This window comes from Lepus europaeus, chromosome 10, assembly GCF_033115175.1.
Source record: "Lepus europaeus isolate LE1 chromosome 10, mLepTim1.pri, whole genome shotgun sequence".
In the NCBI taxonomy this organism is placed as follows: Eukaryota; Metazoa; Chordata; class Mammalia; order Lagomorpha; family Leporidae; genus Lepus; species Lepus europaeus.
The window spans coordinates 8245820-8268462 of NC_084836.1; the positions used below are offsets into that span (position 1 = coordinate 8245820).

The 22643-nt window shown below is 65.7% G+C and overlaps 1 protein-coding gene across 2 annotated transcripts; it reads left to right on the forward strand.

Annotated features, from left to right (window-relative positions):
• The first annotated feature begins 915 nt into the window (after positions 1-915).
• PDGFB (platelet derived growth factor subunit B) lies at positions 916-15738 on the forward strand. 2 transcript variants are annotated; one of them, XM_062201948.1, is made up of 7 exons: positions 916-1528; positions 8340-8436; positions 10351-10440; positions 11423-11631; positions 12688-12832; positions 15256-15406; positions 15646-15738. In XM_062201948.1, the coding sequence occupies exons 1-6, from the start codon at positions 1466-1468 to the stop codon at positions 15378-15380; spliced, it is 729 nt and encodes a 242-aa protein (XP_062057932.1). In that variant the 5' UTR covers positions 916-1465; the 3' UTR covers positions 15381-15406; positions 15646-15738. The 2 variants fall into 2 exon arrangements, with proteins under 2 accessions (XP_062057932.1, XP_062057933.1); XM_062201949.1 differs by lacking the exon at positions 916-1528 and adding an exon at positions 2022-2132.
• The last annotated feature ends 6905 nt before the right edge of the window (positions 15739-22643 follow it).

The following is a 22643-nucleotide window of genomic DNA, read 5'->3' on the forward strand; positions in this document are numbered from 1 at the left end:
TCCAGCATTTAATCCTCACAACAAGCCTATCGGCCCCCACCCCCGCCGCCGCCACTTTGAGCACAGGAGGGAAGTGACTGGTCCAAGGTGACCCAGCCTGGGACCCAGGGGAGGGTCTGAAGGCAAGCCACGGTGCAGGCTGCAGAGCTGGAGTCCCGTGCCGCCAGCACGCCTGCGCCGCCGGGGGCTTCCACTCCTGGCCCTGGAGACATCCCACCCCCAACAACCACGTGGGTCCCTAACCTGTCCTTGGTGGCCAGCCCGAGGGGCGGGGCGCGTGGGCTCCCCTAGTTCTGCCCGGGGGCCGGAGCCAAGGACGGAGCGGCTCCCGGCTCTCTCGGAGACCCCCGCGAGCCCTGCCGCGCCCCAGGCCCTCGCGAGCTCCCGCCCCCCCTCGCCGCGCTGACTCCGGGCCAGAAGAGGAAAGGCTGTCTCCACCCACCTCTCACACTCTTCTCCTTTATAAAGGCCGGAACAGCTGAAAGGGTGGCAACTTCTCCTGCAGCCGGGAGCGCCCGCCTGCCTCCCCGCCGCCTCCCCGAGGGCTCCCCTCCGGCCGCCAGCGCCCATCTTTCCCCTCCGAGGTAGAGGGATTTTGCGCACACACAGACACACAGGCGCGCAAAAAGAAAAAAAAAAAAAAAAAAAGGGCCCACCTTCCAGCCTCGTTGTAGAGAAGCCGGAGCAGCCGCAGCTCGCACGCAGAGGACGCCCGGAGCCGGCAGCCGGCAGCCGGCGGGCACACGGACCGACGGACTCGCGCCGCGTCCACCTGTCGACCGGGCCGCGCCGAGCGCGCAGCGGGCACGCCGCGCGCGCGTTGCCGCCGTGCCCGCCGCCCGGGCCCCGCGCCAGGGCGCACACGCTCCCGCCCCCCCTCCCCCCCTCCCCGCCCCGGCCCGGGCGGGAGTTTGCACCTCTCCCTGCCCGGGTGCTCCGGCCGCCGCTGCATAGCCAACTTTGGAAAAAGTTTTTTCGGGGAGACTCGGGCTTTGAGGTGCCGGGCCCTGAGCTTTCCGATTTGGGCGACCTCTCCAGAAGATGTTGCAAAAAAACTAGGCCGGCGGGCAGAGGAAAACGCCTGTAGCCGGCGAGGGAAGACGAACCATCGAGTGCCGCGTTCCTTCTCTAGGAGGTTGGAGTCCTCGGGGCGCCCCCACACGGCTAGACGCCTCGGCTTGGATCGCGACGCAGCCCCCCGGCCGTGGATGCTCGCGCGGGCTCGGGATCCGCCCAGGTAGCGGCCTCGGACCCTGGTCCCGCGCCCAGGTCCTCCCCAGCCCCCCAGCGACGGAGCCCGGGGGCCATGCGGGTGAGCGGCGGCGGCGGCTGCAGCGGCCTGAGCGCCTGATCGCCGCGGACGGGAGCCGAGCCCACCCCCCTCCCCAGCCCCCAACCCTGGCCGCGGGGGCGGCGCGCTCGGTCTACGCGTCCGGGGCCCCGCGGGGCCGGGCCGGGAGTCGGCATGAATCGCTGCTGGGCGCTCTTTCTGTCTCTCTGCTGCTACCTGCGTCTGGCCAGCGCCGAGGTGAGTTGCGACGGCAGCTGCGGCTGGTTCTCTCCATTCATTGCCCCCACCCCCACTCCTGGCCGCCCCTCCCCTCCCTGCAGTGAACTTCGGACCCTAGCAGCAGGGCGAGCCCGCTGACCTCCGAGGGCTGGGGCCGCAGGTCTGGAGGGGCCGGGCTCCAAGGCGAAGGGCGCAAGGGCGGCTTTCTTTCCCACGGGCGTAGACCCTGCGCCTTAGGGCGCCTGGGGAGGGTGTGTGTGGCCGTGCCCCACCCCCACCCCGCCCCACCGCTCAGGTTCCAGAGAGCGAGCCCTCGCCCGCCGAGGGGAGAGGGGTGGGGTGCCGCCGAGGGGTGCGGAAGGCTGCGCGCCCTTCCCAGCCACTTGGGCCTCAGCCTCGCTTCGGCTCGGACCGGCACCCGGCCGGCCCAGGAGGCGCGAGCTAGCGCCCCCCGTGGCGTCCAGCCGCCTCTGGGCGAGGGTTCGGGTCCCGCCCTGGCCCCTGCTCTGGGTCAGGGTGGGCGTCCGCAGGCAGGCGCAGGGCATGCTTGGCCCCAGAGCTCCGTCCCGGAGGAGAGGGTTGTGTCCTGGGTGACGGGGACCGGAGAGACAGACACGAGCAGGTTCGGGGCACTGGGGCGCTGGGGGTAGGGGGAGGACCGGGGACGCTTCAGGAATCCAGCCCCGGGGCGGCGCGTGCCTGAGGCCCCGCCATACCTGCGCCCGCGCCCTGCCGGAGGAAGCACCTCTCTCCCCCGCAGGCAGGGTGCGGAGCGCGCCGCCCGCAGAAGCCTGGCTGCAGGGGAGGGGGTGCACGCACGTCTGCGCGAGCCGCCGGTCGGATCGGCCCCCGCCCCCACCCCTCCCCCAGGCTCGCGTAGCCGTGAGTTGGCAAGTCTGCCCCGAATCCAGGTGGGGACGGGGGCGGGGCAGGCTGCAGGCTCGAGGTGGAGCGGGAGGGGCGGCGGGCAGCGCGGCGGGCCGGGGTCCCGTCCCGCCTCCGCACCTCGCCGGCCGCGCGGGCCTCCCGAGAGGCGCAGGGAGGCGGCGGCGGCGGCGGCGAAGGGGTTAAGGCGGAGGGCTCCGAGGCCGCGGCCGGGCCTTGGGCCGCCGCCAGCGCAGGTTGTTTTGACCACGGAGGAGCCGTCGCCGTCTCCTTTTGTTCTCGGGGCTCCTCGAGGGCCGCCGGCCGCCCGGCCGGGGGCCCCGCCCTTCCGCGGCCGCCCCCCGCGGCCCGCACCCGGGAAGGAGGTCGCGGGACTCGGCCTGGCCGCCTGCAGGCCCCTCCCGACACCCCCTCCCCGCCTCTCCCGCAGCCCCCCGGGCCGCGGCCAGCTGTTGGGGAGGGGGGCGCCGGCCGGCCCCAGCTGCCGCCTCGCCTCGCCGCGGGACCTGGGGGCTGGGCCCGGTGCCAGGGCGTCCTGGGAACGGCGGCGCCCCGCGGCTGCTCGCCGCAGCCCACCCCGCCCGGCCCCCCGACTCGCTCACTCACCCCACGCATGCACACTCCTGGCCGGAGGCGATGCTGCGCTCCGGCAGGCGGGCGCGCCGAGCGACGGGCACGCACTACCGCGGCCAGGTCGCGCGCCCGCCGCCGCCACGCCCGTGCACACGCGGGCCACACGCGCGCGCACCGCACCCAAAACGCACGCACGGCCCCAGCACACGCGCCCCGAGCACACGTGCGCGCACACCCACGCACGTACACAGGCACGCACGGCCCTGTGCACCCGGCGCCGGGCCCGCCCTGCGCAACAGGTGGGCTCGCCGTGGCCGCCTCTCGTCGCCGCCTGCAGCCATCGGGTCTCCGCTCCACCGCGCGCTTTTTTGGTGGTTGTTGTTTTTGGGCGTTTGCCTGCTCGGCAGCTTGACCCCACCAAGCCTTAAGTTCCGTGGTTGCAGTTTTTCCCAGCCACCCCCATGCGGCCCCGAATGGCGGTGCTGTGCCTGAAGCGCCCGAGTGCCCAGAGCGTTTGTCACTTCCAGGAAGCCCTTCTTGGAACCTGCGGGACTGGAGACCCCGTGTTTGACTCCCTTTGCTGATGCGGTCTGGAGAGGCCGTTTCCCGGGCAGGAGGGGCTCCCAGGCCTCCCCTCAGCAGGTGCAACTCCGCCCCAAACCTGCTGCTCCTCCCCACGCGGACTCTGCGTCTCCGTGGGTCTGACCAGGAGGCGGCGGCACAGAAGCTCTGCCCTTGCTTGTGTGTGGTGCTTTGCAGCCATAGGTGGGTGCTGGGATGGTCACGAGACTGATACCGTGGGGGCCAGACCGAGAAGGCGCTCCGGTTGCCAGTGCGCGGGGCCTCAGGGAGGGCTTGCTGGCGGAGGGGGCCTTGGAGCTGTCCGTGACCCCAGACTGAGGCCTGGGTGGAGGCCTCAGAGCTGGGAAGCAGAGGGGACCCCTGTGGCACAGCTGGCTGCCGAGAGGGTGACCCCCGCGGTCAGATGACACCCCGACTTCAGCACCCTACACCCAGAAGGAGAGGAGGAGCCCCCGTTCCTTTGCCACCCAGCTTCCTCTTGGTTTGCCGGTGGCCTTGGGGGATGGGAGACTAACTGGCCTGCAGGTGCGCAAGGTCAGGGTGAGACAGAATGTGGGGGCAGGAAGTGCATGTGTGTGGGAGGGGGGATTTAGGAGGAGCAGTGAGGGGGTGTTCGCTCTTGCTCTTCCCGCTGAGATGCCCCCTCTGGCCAGCCCTCTTTGGTCCTTGGTTTCTTAGGCATTTAGGATCTCCTTTCCCGCTGGTGTGCTTTCGTCCTGGTGCCCGTGGGGAAGGGCTCTGATGGCCCCGCCTTGAGACCCCAGCTTGTCTCTCCTTCCCTGTCTCTCCCTGGGCTCCGACAGACAGAGGGGGAGGAAGCAGCAGCGAAAGGGGCTGGCAAAGCTTCTGTGTCTCTAGCAGCTCTCCAGTTTCTGCCACCTTAAAAACAAGTGAGAAGTCGGGGTCAGCTCGGAGTCCCCGGAGCAGCAGAATTACCTGGCCTCTGGCCTTGGGGGTGACAGCCACTGCACTGGGCTGTCACATGCCGGCCAGCCTCTCACTTCCTGCTTTGACATTTTCTCTGCTCCAGCCTAGAGGTAGGGAGGCCAGTGGGCGGGGCTCCCAGGAGGACGGAGCAGGAGGCAGGGTCCCCGGAGCCCCAAGGAAGGGCAGTGGTGGCTGGGGTAGCTGGGCCGTCAAATGGCTTCTGTGGCCGGTGGAGAAGCCTTCTTCAAAGGCATTGGCTTCCGGTCTAAAAAGGCCCGAGACTCACAGGCAGGCGGGCGGGCGGGCGCTAGGAGGCCTTGTCAGCTCCCGCTGCCAGCCAGACAACGCCCCTGGTTGCGTGGGCCCGAGTGGGGCTGTGCCTGTGGGGCGGCGGCAGGCCAGGTGGGGAGCTGCCTGTGTGTGTGCGCTGGGGCCCAGGTGGAGGGTTGGGGAGGGCCCTTTGATCTGCCAGCCTGTTTGGGAGCAGGTAATTCACCTGGCCCGTGCCCTTCCTGCCTCCCGCAGCTGGTGCTGGGGGTGGGGTGGGGAGGGCGCTGTTTGCCTTGGCTTCCAAGGCTGGCTCTGCCCAGCTGCCTCCTCACCACGCCCTCGCCCTGCCAGGAGCCCCAGGCCTGAGATCTGGGGCAGCTTTGCCAGCACGCCAGACCCTTCTTCCCTATCTCCGTGGACCAGGGTGTCCAAGGTCCCGGCCGCTCGCCCTCCCACACCCAGACGAGCCTCTCATCCAAACAGGTGGCATTGCAAGTCTTCCTCCCCCTCCCGAGGCATATGGCATCCTGATGCTGGCTGCGGGCTGGCTGTCCCACCCCCAGTCCCGGAAGGGACCTGCCAGCCCACGCGACCCCAGGAAGTGCCGGTGTGGGGCTGGGGTGTCATTTCCCGGGGCCCAGCATCCTCCCACGGGCAGGCCGCCCTCTCCCCGCCCGCTGCCCTCTGCAGACGGCCCGTGCTGCTGGCCTGGGCACGTGTGCGGCTCATTGCCACTGCTGAAAGAGTGAGCGTGGTGGCAGCGGTGGCTCCCGAAGCACCTGCTGTTTGCCCTCTGCCCCTTGATGGGCGGCAGCGGCCTCCCGATTAATCCTGGGCGAGGTGTTGGGAACCAGTTTTTTTTCTTTTAAGATTTATTTATTTGAAAGTCAGAGTTACAGAGAAAGAGAGAGAGAGAGATCTTCCATCTGCTGGTTCACTCCCCAAATGGCCAAAATGGCCAGGACTGGGCCAGGCTGAAGCCTGGAGCTTCTTCCAGGTCTCCCATGTAGGTGCAGGGGTACAAGCACTTACGCCATCTTCTACTGCTTTCCCAGGCATATTAGCAGGGAGCTGGATCGGAAGTGGAGCAGCTGGGACTTGAACCGGCGCCCATATGGGATGCTGGCACTGCAGGCGGTGGCTCAACAGGCTGTACCACACCACCAGCCCTGGTAGCTCCATTTAAAAGCCCGAGATAAAACAGGGACCCTGTGATACCAGGCTCCACTGGCCTCTGGGCTCCAGGCGTTTGGGGCCAGTGGTGCACCATTGCGGGCGGCTGTGGTATGCGTCCCTGTCTCCAACAGAAAGATCTTCAAGCTTGGCCAGGGTCCCCAGGCGAGGCCACTGCCTAGAACACACACGGGCGCCAAGTGCTGACCCCGCACCTCCAATGATGCCCAGAGCCGAGGACAGGGAGGCTGTGCAGCTCCGTGTGGCTGGGAGAACAGGGTGCCCTGGGGCCTGGGAGACCCCACACACACGCTCACTGGTCATCTGGAGCTAGACCTCTTGTTTGCTTTTTCCTAGTCTCAGTTGTCTCATCTGGAAGATGGGATGAAATAGTGCCCCTGGGTACTGTTATCAAGTCCAAGGCACCCATCCGAATCACAAGAAGCGTGTGCAGGAGCAGGCTCCCTGCTTAGAATAAAACAGACTTAGGGCTAGTTTCCTGGGGTAGGGGAAGAGTATCCCTGGTGGCCTTCACGGTGGAGGTGGTGGGAGAATCATACTACAGGGGGCCCCAGGGAGCAGTCGAGTCCTTGTGCATTCTGCAGCATTTATTGAGCACCTCCTGTTTGTATCTCGAGCCTCTGCGGTCTCTCTCCTGGGCTTGCTCTTCCCCACTCGGCCCTGCAGCATCTCAGTTTGTTCCCGCAGGTGTCACCTCCCTTGTGTTGTGGGCCTGGGTCTGGGGCATCCTGGGCCTCCCCTGCCACTGTAGACGCCTGCAGGGACAAGGATCTTAGCACCTCCCCCGGGAGGGCCCCACAGACACTTCCTCTTCTGCAAGCAAGGCCTGGCGGGCACCCTTGCTCTGGCCTAGCTCTGCCCCCTCTCCCACCCGCGAGGCAGGACCAGCGTGGACTGGAGGGTTTTCCACCCCTTCGATTCACAGGTGCGCCAGGGTCTGAGAAGGGCAGTGACCAGCCTGAGGTCTGCCAGCTGCCCCTGGCTGGCTGTGCTCTGGGGTGGGTCCTTTGTCAACCTTTGGGCACAGTCACTGTTCTGGGTTGGAGCAGTGAACCTGCTTGGAGGTGGCAGGGGGCGGGACACGAGGGAGGAGTGTGTGTGGGCGACGCCTCACTCAGCCGTTCCCCCCTCCAGCCTCCCCGCAGCCCTGAGACACCGGGGGAGGCCATTGGCTTCAGGACCCAGCAGAGAAACTGAGGCACAGAGGTGTCAAGGGATTGGCTCCCCAGTGGGCATGCCCACCCCTCTGGGGGCTTCCAGCTCCCGGTTGGCAGGGGCGGCCAGAGCCGGACCTGGCCGAACCCCTGGAGTAGGTGCTTCGGGGTCGCCATGACAAGTGTTGAGGAGACAGCTTTTGGGGAGAGCGCCCCAGCACTGCCAGGGGGCCAAAGACCCCCCCAAACACACACATACTCAGGCAGGGCGAGGCCAGCGCCCCCTCCTGGGCAGCCCTGCCCAGGCTCCCAGACACCATTCCTTGTTTGTGAACCAAGTGAGACTTGGTCCTTCCCCTCTCACTCCAGGGAGACTGAGGCACGAGGTGGCCGAGCCCCAGATTCCACAGCCAGAGCCACACGTTCTGATGCCTTCTCCGGGGCCCCCACCCGTGCCCGCCATGCAGCTCTGCACGCGTGTGCATTCCCACGCGTGGCGTCTCACATCCCCTCTCTGTCTCTTGCTTGCTCTCCTGTCTGTCTCGGGGCCCTGGCTTCCGCACTGCGGGGCTACGGGCCTGTGGGACAGGCTGCTCTCGGGTCGCTGTGGGACCCGTGATTCGCGTGGAGGAAGCCGGCTCCGAGTGAGGCCTGCTGAAGCGCTTATTAGGTTTCGAGTGTGTTTGGTAGCCGGCCAGAGCGGCTCTAAAAATAGGGTTCGGTGGAGCAAGGGACGGGGTCAGCGTTCAGGTTTCCTGGCGGTATCTAAGGATTCCCTCTTTCGTGGGAGAGGAGCAGATACGCCTGGTACACGTGGCCGCCGCCGCCGACCCAGTTGGGAGGCACGTGTGCACCGGCCGTCTGGGAGCGCAAAGCCTTGGGTTTGAATGCAGCTTCTGCTCCCGCTGTGAGGCTGCAGGGCTTGGGCAAAGGACGGCCCCCACCGAGGCCTCTGTTTTCTCCTCTGTGAAATGGGTTTCTGTGCGAGCGTTGACGGGTGCGGGGTGGGGAGGGAAAAATCCGATTGGTGGAGCCCGAAGTCTGATGGGGGAGACAGGCGAGCTGGGGTCCCTGTTTGAGGGTTGGGGCGCAGCAGCCCAGCTGGGTCTCAGGGTTCTGGCCCCGATGCCGCCTGTCCTAGCTGTGCGTTTTCGGATGCCTGGAGGGGCGGTGGGAGGTGCACTGGAGGAGGCCCCGCTGGCAGCCCCGCCTCCCGCCACTCAGCCGCGCTGTCTGCCTGGCAGGGGGACCCCATTCCTGAAGAGCTCTACGAGATGCTGAGTGGCCACTCCATCCGCTCCTTCGAGGACCTCCAGCGCCTGCTGCACGGAGACTCCGGAGGTAAATTGAATCCGTGCCTGGCACTCTGGCCCTTTTCCCTAAGGTACCAAGAACCGGGGGCCCAGGGCAGCCCTCGCGGGCCAGCCACACCCACCCTGGGCGGGACCTGCAGGCTGGTGGGTACCTGGGCTGTGGGTGTGGCAGGAGAAACGGCCATGCGTGGCACTGTCTGGGTACAGGGGCGGGGCGGGGAGCAGGTGCCCCGGGCGTGTGCTCAGAGCCTCTCCAGGTGTGGCCAGGGTGTGGGGTGCGGGGGGAGCCATCTCCCTGCTCTTCTGGCCCAGGGCCCGGCCTGTGAGGTCTCTCAGGGACACCTGGCCTAGGCCAGCCGGCCGCCCTGGCTGAGCCTGAGGGCGTGCCCAGTGAGTGGGCACGTGCTGGGTGGCACACACGTGGCAGGGCTGGCAGGGCTGGGGCTGGGTTCATGTGCGCTGTCTTCCGAGTGTATGCCATTCGCCTGTAACCTCTGGCCTGCTCGGGCAGCCCCCCTGCACCCGCAGGTCCCCTTCCCTCGGGGTTCTGTCTCTTTGTCACTTTGTAACCCTTGCCCGGACACTATCTGCGGGGGAACAGCTTTTCCTGTCTTTGTTTCCTCTGCCCCTGGGCCCCTGGCTCCCTCTCAGAAGCATTCCCGGCCCTTTCAACCCCGCCTGGACTGGGGGGTGGTGAAGCCGCCCGGCCGGGCCCACCTATTGTTTGCCGGGCCCCCACCGAGGGCTGCCAGAGCCCCCGCCCCGTGCCCGGCTGACCACACAATGGCAACGTCCACATTTAGCCTTTCTGCTGTTTCTCCCCAGGCCCCGGCCCGCCCGCGGCCGCCGGCCCCTCCACACCCCTGGTGGGGTCGGAACCCTGCAGATGAGGTTCTCAATAGCTGGCCTGTTTCGAGGCAGCCACGTGGCTATTTTTTCCTAATCAACTTAACCTTTCCACAAAGCACGTCTCCCCACCACCACCACCCCCCCCACCCAGGGACATTCCAGAGACGGCAGGGAGAGGGACAGACAGACATGCTGGCGTGCAGGCTGGGGCTGGACAGTCATGGACCAGCCTCCCACTGACAGTCCCCTCCGAGCAGGGTCCCCGGGGCCCTGGTGACGGCCACAGCCAGCAGGAGTCTTTGCCTCTGCCAGGGCGAGAGTGAGAGCCCCGTGTGCAGGTGGCACGAGTTTGTCCCCAACACCTCTCAGCTCAGGCGCTGGCTCCTCCCCCGGGGGAGAGCCAGAGAGGCCTGTCCACAACTCAGCGCCAGTGCGGGCCTCCCCCCCCCCCCACTTCAGCCCTGGCCACTGGCTCTGGCGAGGGTCAGTGTCTTGAAGGAGTGCTGGTGGCACCCAGGTGACAGTACGAGGTGGGGCAGGGCACAGTTGTCTGTAGCCCGAGGCGGATGTGTCCAGCTTGGGGCCGAAGGTCCAGGAAGAGGGTGGAGAGAGTGTGGCAGCCGCTGGATCGGGGCAGCGGGCAGGGCAGGGCTCAGCCCCGCTCCCCACGCCTCTGCTCCCAGCCCATCTCTCGCCTGCCCGCCCTCTCTCTGGCCCAGCAGGGCCATTGTCCGGGGCTCCGGAGGGTCCCCCCGGGGATTCTGGGAAGTTCTGCATTCGGCACTTCCTGTGGGAACGCTGGGCGGAGGGCACTGGAAACTGCCCCAGGCCCTGGGTCCCCGCCCCGCCCTGGAGCTGAGCACGGCTTCGCCACAGTGGCAAAGGGGATCAAGTATTTTTAACTGCTGACCTGGGTCCTGGCCAAAAATGTGGCCAAAGCACTCACGGTGGGGGCTCCGGGGTGGCCATCGGCCTCCCACCCGCCTGAGCCCGATTGGAGGACCCCGGCCGCTAGCGGGGAGCTGTTCTCGGCCAGGGCATCCCCTCCCGCCCGCCACCATCAGCACGGGTCTGACGGCGCCTCATCTTGCAGATGAAGATGGTGCGGAGCTGGACCTGAACGTGACCCGATCCCACTCGGGAGGAGAGCCGGACGGCTTGTCCCGCGGCAGGAGGAGCCTGGGTAAGGCGGGGAAGGGGGTCCCCTGCATGCTGCTGCCCCCACTTAGGGCTGGGCTGAGCTGGGAGAGTGACCCCCTCCGTGCCCTGCCCAGGGGAGCTGAGTCACCCTAACCCCCCAGCCGTAGCTCTGCATTGGCTAAATTTGGTGCCTGAGAGCTCACTGGTTCCGTACTTGAACCCTGGAGGTCGGCGTTATTAACCCCATTTCACAGAATTGGAAACTGGGGCCCAGAGAGGGTAGAGAGGCAGGCAAGGTCACACAGCTGGGAGGCCCCGGCCCACTCTTCCCATGTGAATCCCGTGCCCCTGCTGGGCTGCCGTGGCTGAGGGCAGAGCCCGGAGCCGCCTCCTAGCCCTGTGCAGGAGTCTCGCTCGCCAGGCCCCAGAGCAGCCCAGCGGGGAAGCAGGCCCCTCCTCCGCCTCTGCCCACCCACGGTCCCCAACACCCTGGTCGTGGCAGCTGAGGGTCGAGTGGTGACTCCTCCTGTGCGCTGGGCTCGGTTCGGTGAGCCCGCAGCCTCGGCTTCCCTGTTTGTGAATGGTGGCCTTGCTCTGCAGCCCTGGCTTGGCTCCGCATTTGACTTTTATCCCTAGATCCACAGGGGAGGCGGAGGTCTGTTGTTATCCCATTTCACAGATGAGAGACCGAGGTCTGAAAGAAGCGACAGTGCAGGAGTGCTTACGAGATAACCAGGGTCAGGCACACCGTGCACCTGTGCCGGGGAAGGCGCTGGGCGTGGCTGAGCACACCCTCAGAGTCATCCCCCCCCATCCCCACCATGCTTCATGGGGGTGGGTCTCACCGTCCCATTTTGCAGACGGGGAAACTGAGGCTTGGAGCATTCGGCTGCCTGCCCAAGTCTTGTGGCTGAGAACAGCCAGGACGTGGAATCTCCACCCCGGGGTTGAAGGGAAGTGGGCGAGGGGCATGTGCGGGGCCCCTCCCTCGGCCAGGTTCCCGACTGAGGCTCCTCCCCCTGTAGGCTCCCCCACAGCCGCCGCCGAGCCAGCGGTGATCGCCGAGTGCAAGACGCGCACCGAGGTCTTCGAGATCTCCCGGCGCCTCATCGACCGCACCAACGCCAACTTCCTGGTGTGGCCGCCCTGCGTGGAGGTGCAGCGCTGCTCCGGCTGCTGCAACAACCGTCACGTGCAGTGCCGGCCCACCCAGGTGCAGCTGCGGCCCGTGCAGGTGCGCAGCCCCCACTCGCTCCTGGGCGGGCAGGGGCGGGGCGGGTGCAGCTCGCACACTGGAGGGGGCGGAAGGCAGTGCTGGCTCGCCCTCGGCACGCCCTCTCTGGACACGCCCTCTCTGGACACGCGTCCTGCAGAGTGGCCCAGGCCTCGGTAAATGAGCAGGGATGAGATGCCCACGTGTCCCTCGAAGAGGCGTGTCCACAGCCGTGGACTGACAGAATGTTCTAGGCAGCCGTGCAGTCTCCTGCGGCTCTCTGCTCTCTCCTCTTTGGGGCTCTCAGAAGGAAAGGCCCAGCCCAGGCAGGTGCCCCTGCGGCTCTGACACCCGCGTCCCTCAGACAAGCTGGGTCTTTAACCAGGAGGGTGTAGGGGCACAGTGCGGCCTGCCTCTTCCCCAGGGTGGGCGTGTCCATGCATCCTGCGAGGTGCTGTCCCAGGAGCTCCTGGTCTCAGGCTGGGCGGGGCCCCAGGAGCCTTGCTGTCTCTGCCCCTCTCCGCCGGCCCCGCCCCTGTGGGCCCTGCCTGTTTGGCCACGCCCACTCCCGCCACCATGGCCAGCGGTGCCTGGCTGCCCAGCCCACCTTCCCCACACCCAGATGTCACTCTATCCTCCCTCTGTCGTGGAACCTCCTGTGCCCGGAGCCTCCAACCCTGCACACGGACACTGACAGCTGACCCCCTTCCCGCCTCCCCCTGGATGAAGCCCGGCCTCCCCTCCCCCTGCTTCCTTCCAGACAACCATCTCCCGCCTCTGCCAAAGCCCCTGACCTTGGCTGGCGCTCCAGGAATGGGAACACCACAGGCCCCGCAGCCCAACCCGGAAATGCCTTTCTCCCCCTGCGGGGGCAGCCGCAGGGGCTGGGCTGAGCGGGAGGCCACGTTGGAGGGCTTGTTTTGATGGAAAACCTCGGAGAAGGGCAGAGGGCAAGGCTGTGCTGCTGCCTGGGCTCGGGCTGCTCTCGAGGAAAACATGGAGGCCGGGAGGCGGGCGTGCCGCAGGCTCCTGCACCGGCGGCTGCTCCAGGGGCGCATTACGGGCTCTGCTCTCCAGGTGAGAAAGATCGAGATTGTGCGCAAGAAGCCCACCTTCAAGAAGGCCACGGTGACCCTGGAGGACCACCTGGCGTGCAAGTGTGAGACGGTGGCAGGCGTGCGGCCCGCGGCCCGGAGCCCGGGGGGGTCCCAGGAGCAGCGAGGTGAGCGCCTCTCCGGGGTCTTCCTCTCCATTCGCAGCCCACAGCCTCCTACCCCCGCGGCAGGAAGTCTGGTCCCAAGCCCCTGGCTGAGTTTGCCTGCCGGCTGAGCCAGGTTCCTCTAGCTGGGAAGCCCTAAGTGAGGACACAGCTACCGGCTGGCCCTGTAGCCCTGCCACCAGCCAGACCCCTCACTCGCACCACCCCAGCAGGGCTGGCAGCCCCGAGGGCTAAGTACATTTCTGCCTCAGGGCCTTTGCACAGGTGACCCTGGCCTTCTCCCAGCTCTGCACAAGCTGAGCCCCTCCTCTTAGCTCCGGAGTCGCCTTTGCCTGGGGGGGGGGTGCCCCCCTGTCTTGCTGCTGCATCCCCTGCCTTGTCTTTGTAAAAGGATTGTAAGGTTTTCGCGCTGGGGTGGACCAGAGAGCCGACCCTGCAAAGCCAGCCTGTCCGTAGTGTTCGCAGCACGGCTAGAACAGAGACCACTGGGCTCCCGGAGGCTGCATGGGGCGGCGCCGAGCCCAGGACACAGGTCTCCCCGTCGTGGGTCCTCTGAGCCAGGCCTGCTCCTCTCTCCCTTCGGGGGCCGCTCGGATCGCTGGGTTAAGATGATCACACGGGGATTACAGAGAAGCCCAGCCAAGTGACAGCTTCGCTTTCAGGAACTTTCCATTGCCAGGGAGCGGGACAAGCTTCCGGGGTGCTTTCTGCGGCCAGGCGCCCTGCTGGCCTCTTGGTCTCGTTCTTGGGGCTGCGCCCTGGCTCCGGGTAGAGCCTCCCCCTCGGAGTACCCGGGTTCCGTACCTGACGCTGGCTCCCGCCTCGGTTTCCTGTAGTGCCAACCCCGGGAGGCAGTGGGGATGCTCCACTGGCTGGGTCCCTGCCGCCCGTGGGAGACCCGGCCCGTGTTCGGAGCTCCTGGCTCTGCCCCTGCCCCTGGCCCAGGCCCGGCCTCCTCCAGGCTGCCCCAGGGTTTTTTGCGGGAGTGAACCAGTGGATGGGCTTGCTCTCTCTCTCTCTCTCTCTCTCTCTCTCTTTTGTTTTGTTTTTGTTTATTTTGACAGGCAGAGTGGATAGTGAGAGAGAGAGAGACAGAGAGAAAGGTCTTCCTTTTTGCCGTTGGTTCACCCTCCAGTGGCCACTGCGGCCGGCGGATCACGCTGATCCAAAGCCAGGAGCCAGGTGCTTCTCCTGGTCTCCCATGGGGTGCAGGGCCCAAGGACTTGGGCCATCCTCCACTGCCTTCCCGGGCCACAGCAGAGAGCTGGCCTGGAAGAGGGGCAACCGGGACAGAATCCGGTGCCCCAACCAGGACTAGAACCCGGTGTGCCGGCGCCGCGAGGCAGAGGATTAGCCTGTTAAGCCACAGTGCCGGCCTTCTCTCTCTCTTAAACTGGAAAAAAAAAAAAAAAAAATCAGTGGAAAGGTGGAATGAAGAGATTAGTTTGTTTTGGAACACGAAGCTGGGAATGCACGCCGCATTCTTTCACACTAGGTGCTCTCCAAGAGCCTCGGGACGCCCGCCGTGCACCAGGCAGCCTGGCGATGCGGGCACGTGGCTGCCGCCGTCCCTGTGCAGGTGCCCGCGTGCCAGGGCTCCGTGGCAGACCTGCCCACACACACCGGGCTCCGGTCTCAGCCTGCGCGGCCACCTGGTGCTTGGCCTTTGCCCAGCAGGCGTCCTGTCGAAGCTCTGGGCTGAAGCTCCCGGGCGTCCTCCCCCGGGGGCACTTGAGACCCACTCCAGCCCTGCACGACTAGGAAACGTGTGACCAGGGCCCCTGTGAGGTGGGAGATAAGACCGTGACCCCTATGAGATGGGAGAAAAGCTGTCAGCCCCCGTGAGCCCCAGCAGGCTGGGGATGGCTCCCAAGCCTCCCAGGAAGCAGCTGGCCTGGGGCCGGGCAGACCTGGCTTCTGGTGCAAAAGTGGCCCCTGGAGCCCAGGAGGGAGAGAATGAGTGGAGCTGACCTTGACCTTGACTGAGGTTCAGCGGCACTGGTCCTGCACCCAGTGACCGGAGCGTAGGCTCTGGGTACAGGTCCCTGGGTTCAAATCCCAGTCTCTGGCGGTGGTGGTCAGATGGTGGCCCAAGGGGGACACAACACAGCCCAACCTCTTTCCTTCCTGCTGACACCCCCCCAGCACCGGCCCTGGCGTCGCCTCTGCCCCCTAGGGTCCAGCTGACCCGAGTCCAGGCGGTGGCTAAGGGCGAAGCCGCTGAAGCTGTCTTCACTCTGCTGCCCTGTGTGCCGCGCAGGGTGCCGGGCAGGTGGCCCATTTCACAGATGGGGAAACTGAGGCACAGCCCGTGCAGTGGTTGTCCTCAAGGCACACACAGCGGCTCCAGGCGCCCCTGCGTGCCCAGCTCAGCCTGTGCCCCTCCCCTGCCCCGCCCTGTTCACAAGCTCTTCTCTCTCCGGCAGCCAAGGCACCCCAGACCCGAGTGGCCATCCGGACGGTGCGTGTCCGCCGGCCGCCCAAGCGCAAGCACCACAAGTTCAAGCACACGCCCGACAAGAAGGCGCTCAAGGAGACCCTCGGGGCCTAGGGGCATCGGCAGGAGAGTGTGGGCAGGTGAGGGTGGCCAGCGAGGCCGGCCCGTGTTTGCTCCCCCCCCCCCCAAAACCCAGCTTCTCACCCTGGTGCCTCCACCCCGTCCGCCGCTGAGTCCTTCCGAGGGAGACCCCAGCCCAGCCCAGCGGTCTCAGCTGCCCTGAGGGAGTGTGGTGGGGGGAGGTCCTCCCCGCCCCCCGCCCGGGCTGGGGTGCATGCTGGGCTGTGTCCGACCCCCTGTCCCTCTGCTTGGCCTACAGGGTTATTTAATATGGTATTTGCTGTATTGCCCCCATGGGGTCCTTGGAGTGATAATGTCCCCCTCGTCCGTCTGTCTCGATGCCTGATTCGGACGGCCATGGTGCTTCTCCCGCCCCGCACGTGTCCGTCCGCCCCCCCAGCCGGCCTCCGCCGCAGCGAGAAGGAAGTGTGGCTGCCTCCGAGGATCTGGGCGGAGCGCGCGCGGGACGGATGGGGCAGGCGCGCGCGTCTCCAGTTTGGCTCCTGGACCCCTGGCCAGCTCTGAGGGACCCCTCCAGGCCCCTCCGGCGGCTTCTCTTTGCGTCCCAAGGGAGAGGCCCTCGCCAGTCGGGGCCCTGGCTGGGCTCGGGCAGAGCCCCCGCGGCCGAGCGCCCTCTCAGCGGGCCAGAGATGAAGCCTGCCCTGGGGTGGACGCCGATGCGACCTGGGCACCCCTGCCTCCCCCACCCCGCCCCGCTTCTCCTGTTTCCTTTCACCTGGCTCCCTGCACCTTGCGTCTTCTTCTGCCCCGCTCCACCGAGGGCTCCGGGACCCCCTTGCCGAGGCTCCAGGAGACCCCGTCACTCCTCCCAGGGGCCGGGGCAGCAGGGCCCCCGCGCATCGTGTTCCAACCCAAGCAAGCCGGCTGTGTGAGGTTGTACAGGGAGCGCGCTGCACCAGGACGCCGTAGGCAGGCAGCGCCGCACGCGCCGTGCGCTCCGTGGGTGTGGCCGCGGGCGCCTCTGTTAGGACGGTCTCTGGCAGACGTGGGTAAAGCGGCTGCGGAAAAGCTTCCCGCTCCTAATTCACGCGGGCTCCCGGGGTCTGTGGCTGGGGGTGGTCAGACAGGAGGGAGCCCAAGGGCGGGGCCGGGGAGGCAGCACCTGTCCATCTCGCCTGCATCTCGCCCCCTTCTGGGCAGGCGTGAGAAACCCAGTGGGGGGGTCTCTCCCGCCCCTCCTGCTTGCACTCTCCCCCTTCTTGACCCCTTCCAGCGCCCCTCGGGAGGGGGGAGAAAAGGGAGGGGCCCCGGGGCCCCCTAGGGGTGGGGTCTGTGCTCCCACCTCCCCTCCCACCTCCTGGCAGCACTTTGCCCCGCCCACCCACCCCCCATCTGCTTCCTTCAGTTTGTAAAGTCGGTGATTATATTTTTGGGGGCCTTCCTTTTATTTTTTAAATGTAAAATTTATTTATATTCCATATTTAAAGTTGTAAAAAAAATAACCACAAAACAAAACAAAATGCTGGGGCCGGAGGTCTGTGTTGCCGTCGTGGTGTCGTGACAACCCCTCGGGGAGGGCGGGGGTGCGGGCACTCGACGCCCTGCCCTCGCGCGCGCATGTGCAGGCTGCCATGGGCGTGCTGCGGCACGGGGCACCCCGGGCGACGGGTCTGTGCCTCTCCCTGCTGGCCACAGGGGATGGGCTCCGACAGGTCCCCAAGTCTCCAGCGGCAGGGGTGGGACTGGCTGTGGGGAGGGCTATGACAGTCGCTTGGCGCAAACCCGGCCTGGGGTTCTCCGCCCTGCACACCTGGGCGGGGGGGGGGGGGGGGGGGAGTCTGCCCTGCTGCGGACTGGAATCCCGCCTGCCCTGCCCTCTCCCTCGGACCCGGGTGTCCGGGTGCCCAGGGCACCTGCGAGGCTCCAGCTGGGAGGAGGGGGAGGCAGCCCCCATCCGGGAGACGTAAAGTAGAGCAGTTGGAGGGTCCGCATTTGTGACACGGCAGCCACCACCATGTTCCCTGGCCACCCCAGGCCGGGTCTGGGGCCTTGCAGGATCTTAGAGCTGCCCGGCTGAGAAGGCGACCTTCCTGAACCCTCCGCGTCCCCTTCCTATCGCCTCTGTACTGTTGGCTGTAATTCAGATGTGATTGCTGGTGTTCAGGCAGCCGTCTTGAGCCAGGACAGTGGGGGAAGGTGGACAGCACCAGCAGCTCTCCCATGAGCTGTGTTAACCCTTGCGGCTGAAGCTAACCCTAGGAGGTAGATGGTGCGGCTTCGACTGGTCCTTTCCCACAATCCTGGGCGCTCAGTCATGCTTTGAGGGCTGCCGTAGCACCGTCCTGTCCAGCCTGCTCTGGTGCACGGCCTGCCCCCAGAGCCCCCTTCTGGTGCCCACCCCCGCTGGCTCTGCGCAGCCAACTGCCCATCTCCTGTCACCCTGCCCTCCAGGCTGGGTTCCCCTCTCCGCCTGGAGCCTAACACAGTGCCTGGGCGGGAGCAGACACTCAGCAGATGAACAGGAGGCTCTGGGGCGCCCCTGGCTGTAGGGACACAAGTCGCTCCCCACCAGCTCTGGGAGATCCTGGAGGCCTGAGGGTCCAGCCACCATCTCCCCCCTCTCCCACTCCCTCCTCCTTCCCCTACTTTTAAAAAGATTTGTTTATTTGTTTACTTATTTATTTGAAAGGTGACAGAGGGGGGAGACAGAGGAGGGTTTTCTTTTTAAGATTTAGTTATTTGAAAGGCAGAGTTGAGAGAGATCTTGGCTGTCTGCTGGTCCACTCCCCAAATGGCCACAATGGCTGGGGCTGGGCCAGGCGGCAGCCAGGAGCCTGGAGCCCCATCATGGGCTCCCACGGCCCCATCCAGGCTCCCACGTGGGTGCAGGGGCCCGAGCACTTGGGTTGGTGTGTGCTGCCTTCCGCAGGGCGCTGGACAGAAGCCCCAGCAGTGTCACCCCTGTGAGACGCCTGGTGCCACAGGGGAGAGGGGGAGACACAGGGCCAGGCTGTGCCCCCGGACATGTGCTTGGCCTCCAGCGATGGCAGCGTCTTCCTCTCAACACCCAGCTAAGGGCTGGCTGGGGCGGCCGAGGGGTCATCCTGTGCTCTGTCCCACGCTCGGCTCCTCCACTCTACGCACAGGCGCGGGCAGGTGTCCTGGTGTCCCCAAATCCTGCTGACGCGGTGCCAGCTCCTCCCTGTGTTTGGCCTCTGTGGGTCTGGCCTGGGGGAGGGGCCGCGTCTCTTTCTTGGGGTCAGGGGTCCCCCCAGGTTCCTGCTGCTCAGGCGCTGGGGTGGCCCCTGGGGGTCCTGGCGCCTGTGAGGTGGTGCCCACCAGTTCAGCTGCCACTGTGCCCCTTGGGTCTCGGTTTGCACCCCAGCGCCCCGGAGCTGGGCACGGGCAGGACTCCGCTCCTGGACACCACGACGGGATCGGGACCCTTGGGCCCCTCGGCGGCGTGCTATGCACGGGCCTGGTGGGGGCCGGGGTCCTGGGCTCTGGCCGCTGCTCACTGTCCAGGGAGGCAGGTCCTCGTGCCGGGTCTCTGTCGTCTCTGCTGGGGTTGGGGCTGGCCGCGCCAGCCTGAGCCTCAGCTCCAACACCATCCTGAGAGGAGCGGGGCACACAGGGCCCCTGCGGGCGAGCTGGTGTCTGGAGCCCAGGACCGTCCACGCACACACCCTCTGCGGGTGGTTGATGAGGGGAAATAATAAAGATTTGTCCGCACAATAAAGATTTGATCCATCCGGCTGGAGATGCGTGTCTAACCCTGCCCCTCCCGGTGACCCTGGGATGGAGGTGTGGCGGTTTTGTGGGTGGGGCAGTCAACCCAGGTCCCAGCTATGGCAGGGGGTTGGGGGGTTCAGGGTACCCAGAATCATCCAGAACACCCTCCTGAGAGTGGGCGAGGTCCCGGCACTGGCCAGTCTTGCCAGCTGCAGGCTGGAATGTGCGCTCTCACTCCTGGCCTGCCTCGACCCTCGTGGAAGTCCCGGCTCTGATCTGGGTCTGAGCCAGGGTTTGCTAAAGGAAATGTTTCTGCCTCCTTCCCTGTCCAGGACGTCGAAGTCCATGGTCACCTCCCCGCTTCTCTCATTCTCTCCCAAAGCAGTGGGTTGTCAGTCTGCAGGCTTTGCTTTTAGCGGGATCTTCCTTCTAGAAGGTTCTAGGGGGCGAGCTGACGTCCGGCTCCCGCGCGGGCCATGACTGTGTTTTCGTGAGCTCGGTCCCAGCTTAGGTTTCTGCGCAGTGAGTGGCCGCTCACAGAAGGGGGACGACGTGTGAGCTGCGGAGCGGGCTGGACACCCGGGCTGGGTCAGCACCGGGACCGATGCCCTCGGACGAACACCCACGAGATGCCACTGCCTTTGTGGTCGGTCCCTCCACACCAACGCAGGCCCGGGGCGGGCGTCTGTCTCTCTCTGAACCAGGCCAGCACAGGAGGAGTCCACCTGCCAGGTACCTGTCCCATCAAATAAAATCTTACAAAAAAAAAAAAGAATCGGTTAAAGATGGGGTCTGCCACCCGCCCGTGCCCATGCCGTGGACGCCGCCTCACCCCCTCGCCCTCCGGGTCCTGTCTGTGTGTCACTTGGCTTCACTTTCGTAGCCCCAGCCCCGCTGACGGCTTTGTTCCCACTGCTTCTTCCTTTCGTCCCCTCTCTGCCCTGCCCGCTGACCACCTCCCCACTAAGCCCCTGCTCCTGACCCCAGAATAGCCCACCGTGGCCCGCCTCCCTGTCAGCTGCCCCCTTAGGCTTCCCGGCCGGGTCACCCCCTGTTCCAAACTGGGGCTCACACGCGCCAGCGAGGCACAGGCAAACCTCCAGACTCCGCCTCACCTGTGTCCCCAGAAGCCCCCGCGGGGCCTGGCCTCCTGCGGAGCGCCTTTCCCCTCACCTGAACCCTGCTGCCCTCCTCAAGGTCAAATTCAAGTTCACTGTCAAGCGGCCCCAGAAGGAATGCAGAGTGGTGCAGCCACCGTGGCAAGTGTAGACCCAGGGTTAGCACAAACCCAGGGTTAGTGTGTGATCCAGCAGCTCCACTCCCGGGGAGTGCCCACGAGCGGCGGAAGCCGGGTCTCAAACAGAGACCCACGTCCACGTTCCCAGCAGCCTAAGGGCGGGAGCAGCCTGAGTGCCCCGCACGGAGGGATGGGTGACCACAGGGTGCCCACCCACCCAGCTTCAAAAGGGAGGAAATCCCAGGGCCAACCTTGTGGGGCAGCTCCTTAAGCTCCACCTGTGACGCCAGCATCCCAGTGGGCGCAGGTTCGAGTCCCAGCTGCTCCACTTCAGATCCAGCTCCCTGCTAATGCACCTGGGAAAGCAGCAGAAGACGTCCCAGGTGCTTGGGTCCCTGCACTCACATGGGAGATCCGGATAGAGTTCCTGGCTCCTGGCTTCACGCGGTGCTCAAGACTACAACTCCAGCCTGCGCGGCCGCAAAACCTGGGAGCGCCGGAGTGGGCGCGCGGGTTGCGCGCGGGCCGGCGCCCGGAGCTCTGGGCATGCTCAGTGGCACGGGCAGGGCTCCGGGCGCGAGCCGGACGCCTTCTGCTCCAGCCATTGCGGCCATCTGGGCAGAGAACTGGTAGATAGAGGATCTCTCCCTCTCTCTCTAACGCTGCCTTTCAAATAAATAAATAAATATTTTAAAAGGAAGGGAATGCTGACACAAACTCCAACATGGACAAATCTTATGGACATGATGCTAAGTGAAATAACCGATCCCAGAAAGACAAAAACCGAGATTCCATTTCCACGAGCGCCCCAGAGTCGTCAAATCCAAAGTGACAGAAAGTGGGGAGGGGGTTGTCGGAGGCTGGGGAGGGGAGCATGGGAGTTACTATTTTTAAAAAGATTTATCTATCTATCTAGCTATGTATTTATGTATTTATTTATTTATTTATTTGAAAGGCAGAGTTAGAGAGACACAGAGAGAGATATCTTCCATCTGCTGGTTCACTCCCCAAATAGCTACAAAGCCAGGGCTGGGCCAGGCCGAAGCCAGGAGCCAGGAGCTTCTTCCGGGTCTCCCATGCGGGTGAAGGGCCCCACGGACTTGGGCCATCCTCCACTGCCTTCCCAGCAGCATTAGCGGGGAGCTGGTGCTGAAGTGGAGCCGCTGGGGCTCTAGCCAGCATCCGTAGGGGCTGCCGGTGTCACATGTGCGACACCACAACACCAGCCCCTGAGGTTTTTTTTTTTTTTTTAAAGATTTATTTATTTATTTGAAAGTCAGAGTTACACAGAGAGAGGAGAGGCAGAGAAAAAGAGAGAGAGAGGGAGAGAGGTCTTCCATCCGCTGGTTCTCTCCCCAACTGGCCACTACACTGATCCAAAGCCAGGAGCCAGGAGCTTCCTCCCACGCGGGTGCAGGGCCCAAGCACTTGAGCCATCTTCCACTGCAATCTCAGGCCACAGCAGAGAGCTGGATTGAAAGAGGAGCAGCCGGGACTAGAACCCGGGCCCATATGGGATGCCGGCGCTTCAGGCCAGGGCATTAACCTGCTGCGCCACAGCGCCGGCCCCTGAGTTATTTTTTAATAGGCACAAAGAGCTTTGGTTCTGCGGGATGAAAACAGTTCTGGAGATGGACGTGGTGCTGGCCTCACCGTGGGAGGCACCGGCCCCGCCGCACGCTTGCGAGTGGACAGAGGGGACGCCGTGTGTCGCGTGCGTTTTGCCACTCTTTGGAAACATTAGGGGCAGAAGAGCCCAGCCCTGTAGCTCTCCTGGCCGGAAGTGAGAGCGTCTTCTCTGACTCAGAGGCTGCCCGAGGTGCCCTGGCCTTAGGAGGGGGCTGGAGGGCAAAGTCTCTTAGAGGCTGGGATCTGTGCCTGGGAGGCCTGGCGTGGTGCCCGGCACCAGCTGGTGTTGGGTGGAGGAGGAGCAAGCCGCGGGGGCTTGGCCTGAGCTGCCCAGGGCACGGCAGCTGCAGCCACGAACGCTGTGCCCTGCCGCACCCTGGCGCAGGTGCCCCACCCCTGCCCGCTCCGAGCCCAGGGCAGGGGGCCCCTGGTGAGATGGGTGTGAGCAGGGCCTGGGGCAATGGTTGTGTGGCAGGGAGGCGGGGGTGACACCGAGGGGGTGTGTGCCCCAGGCTCTGCTGTTCACCAGCTGCTCCCACGCAGTGGGGCTTCAGGCTGGCCAGCCTTCGGCAGGTGGGTTGGCCTGTGAGGATGGCCAGGGGCAGGAGGCAGGTCCACACCGAGACGGGGCGAGGGGCAGGGGGGAGATGAGGGTGGAGAGCGAGGGCTCAGACAGGGCTCCTCCCAGCCCAGGGAGG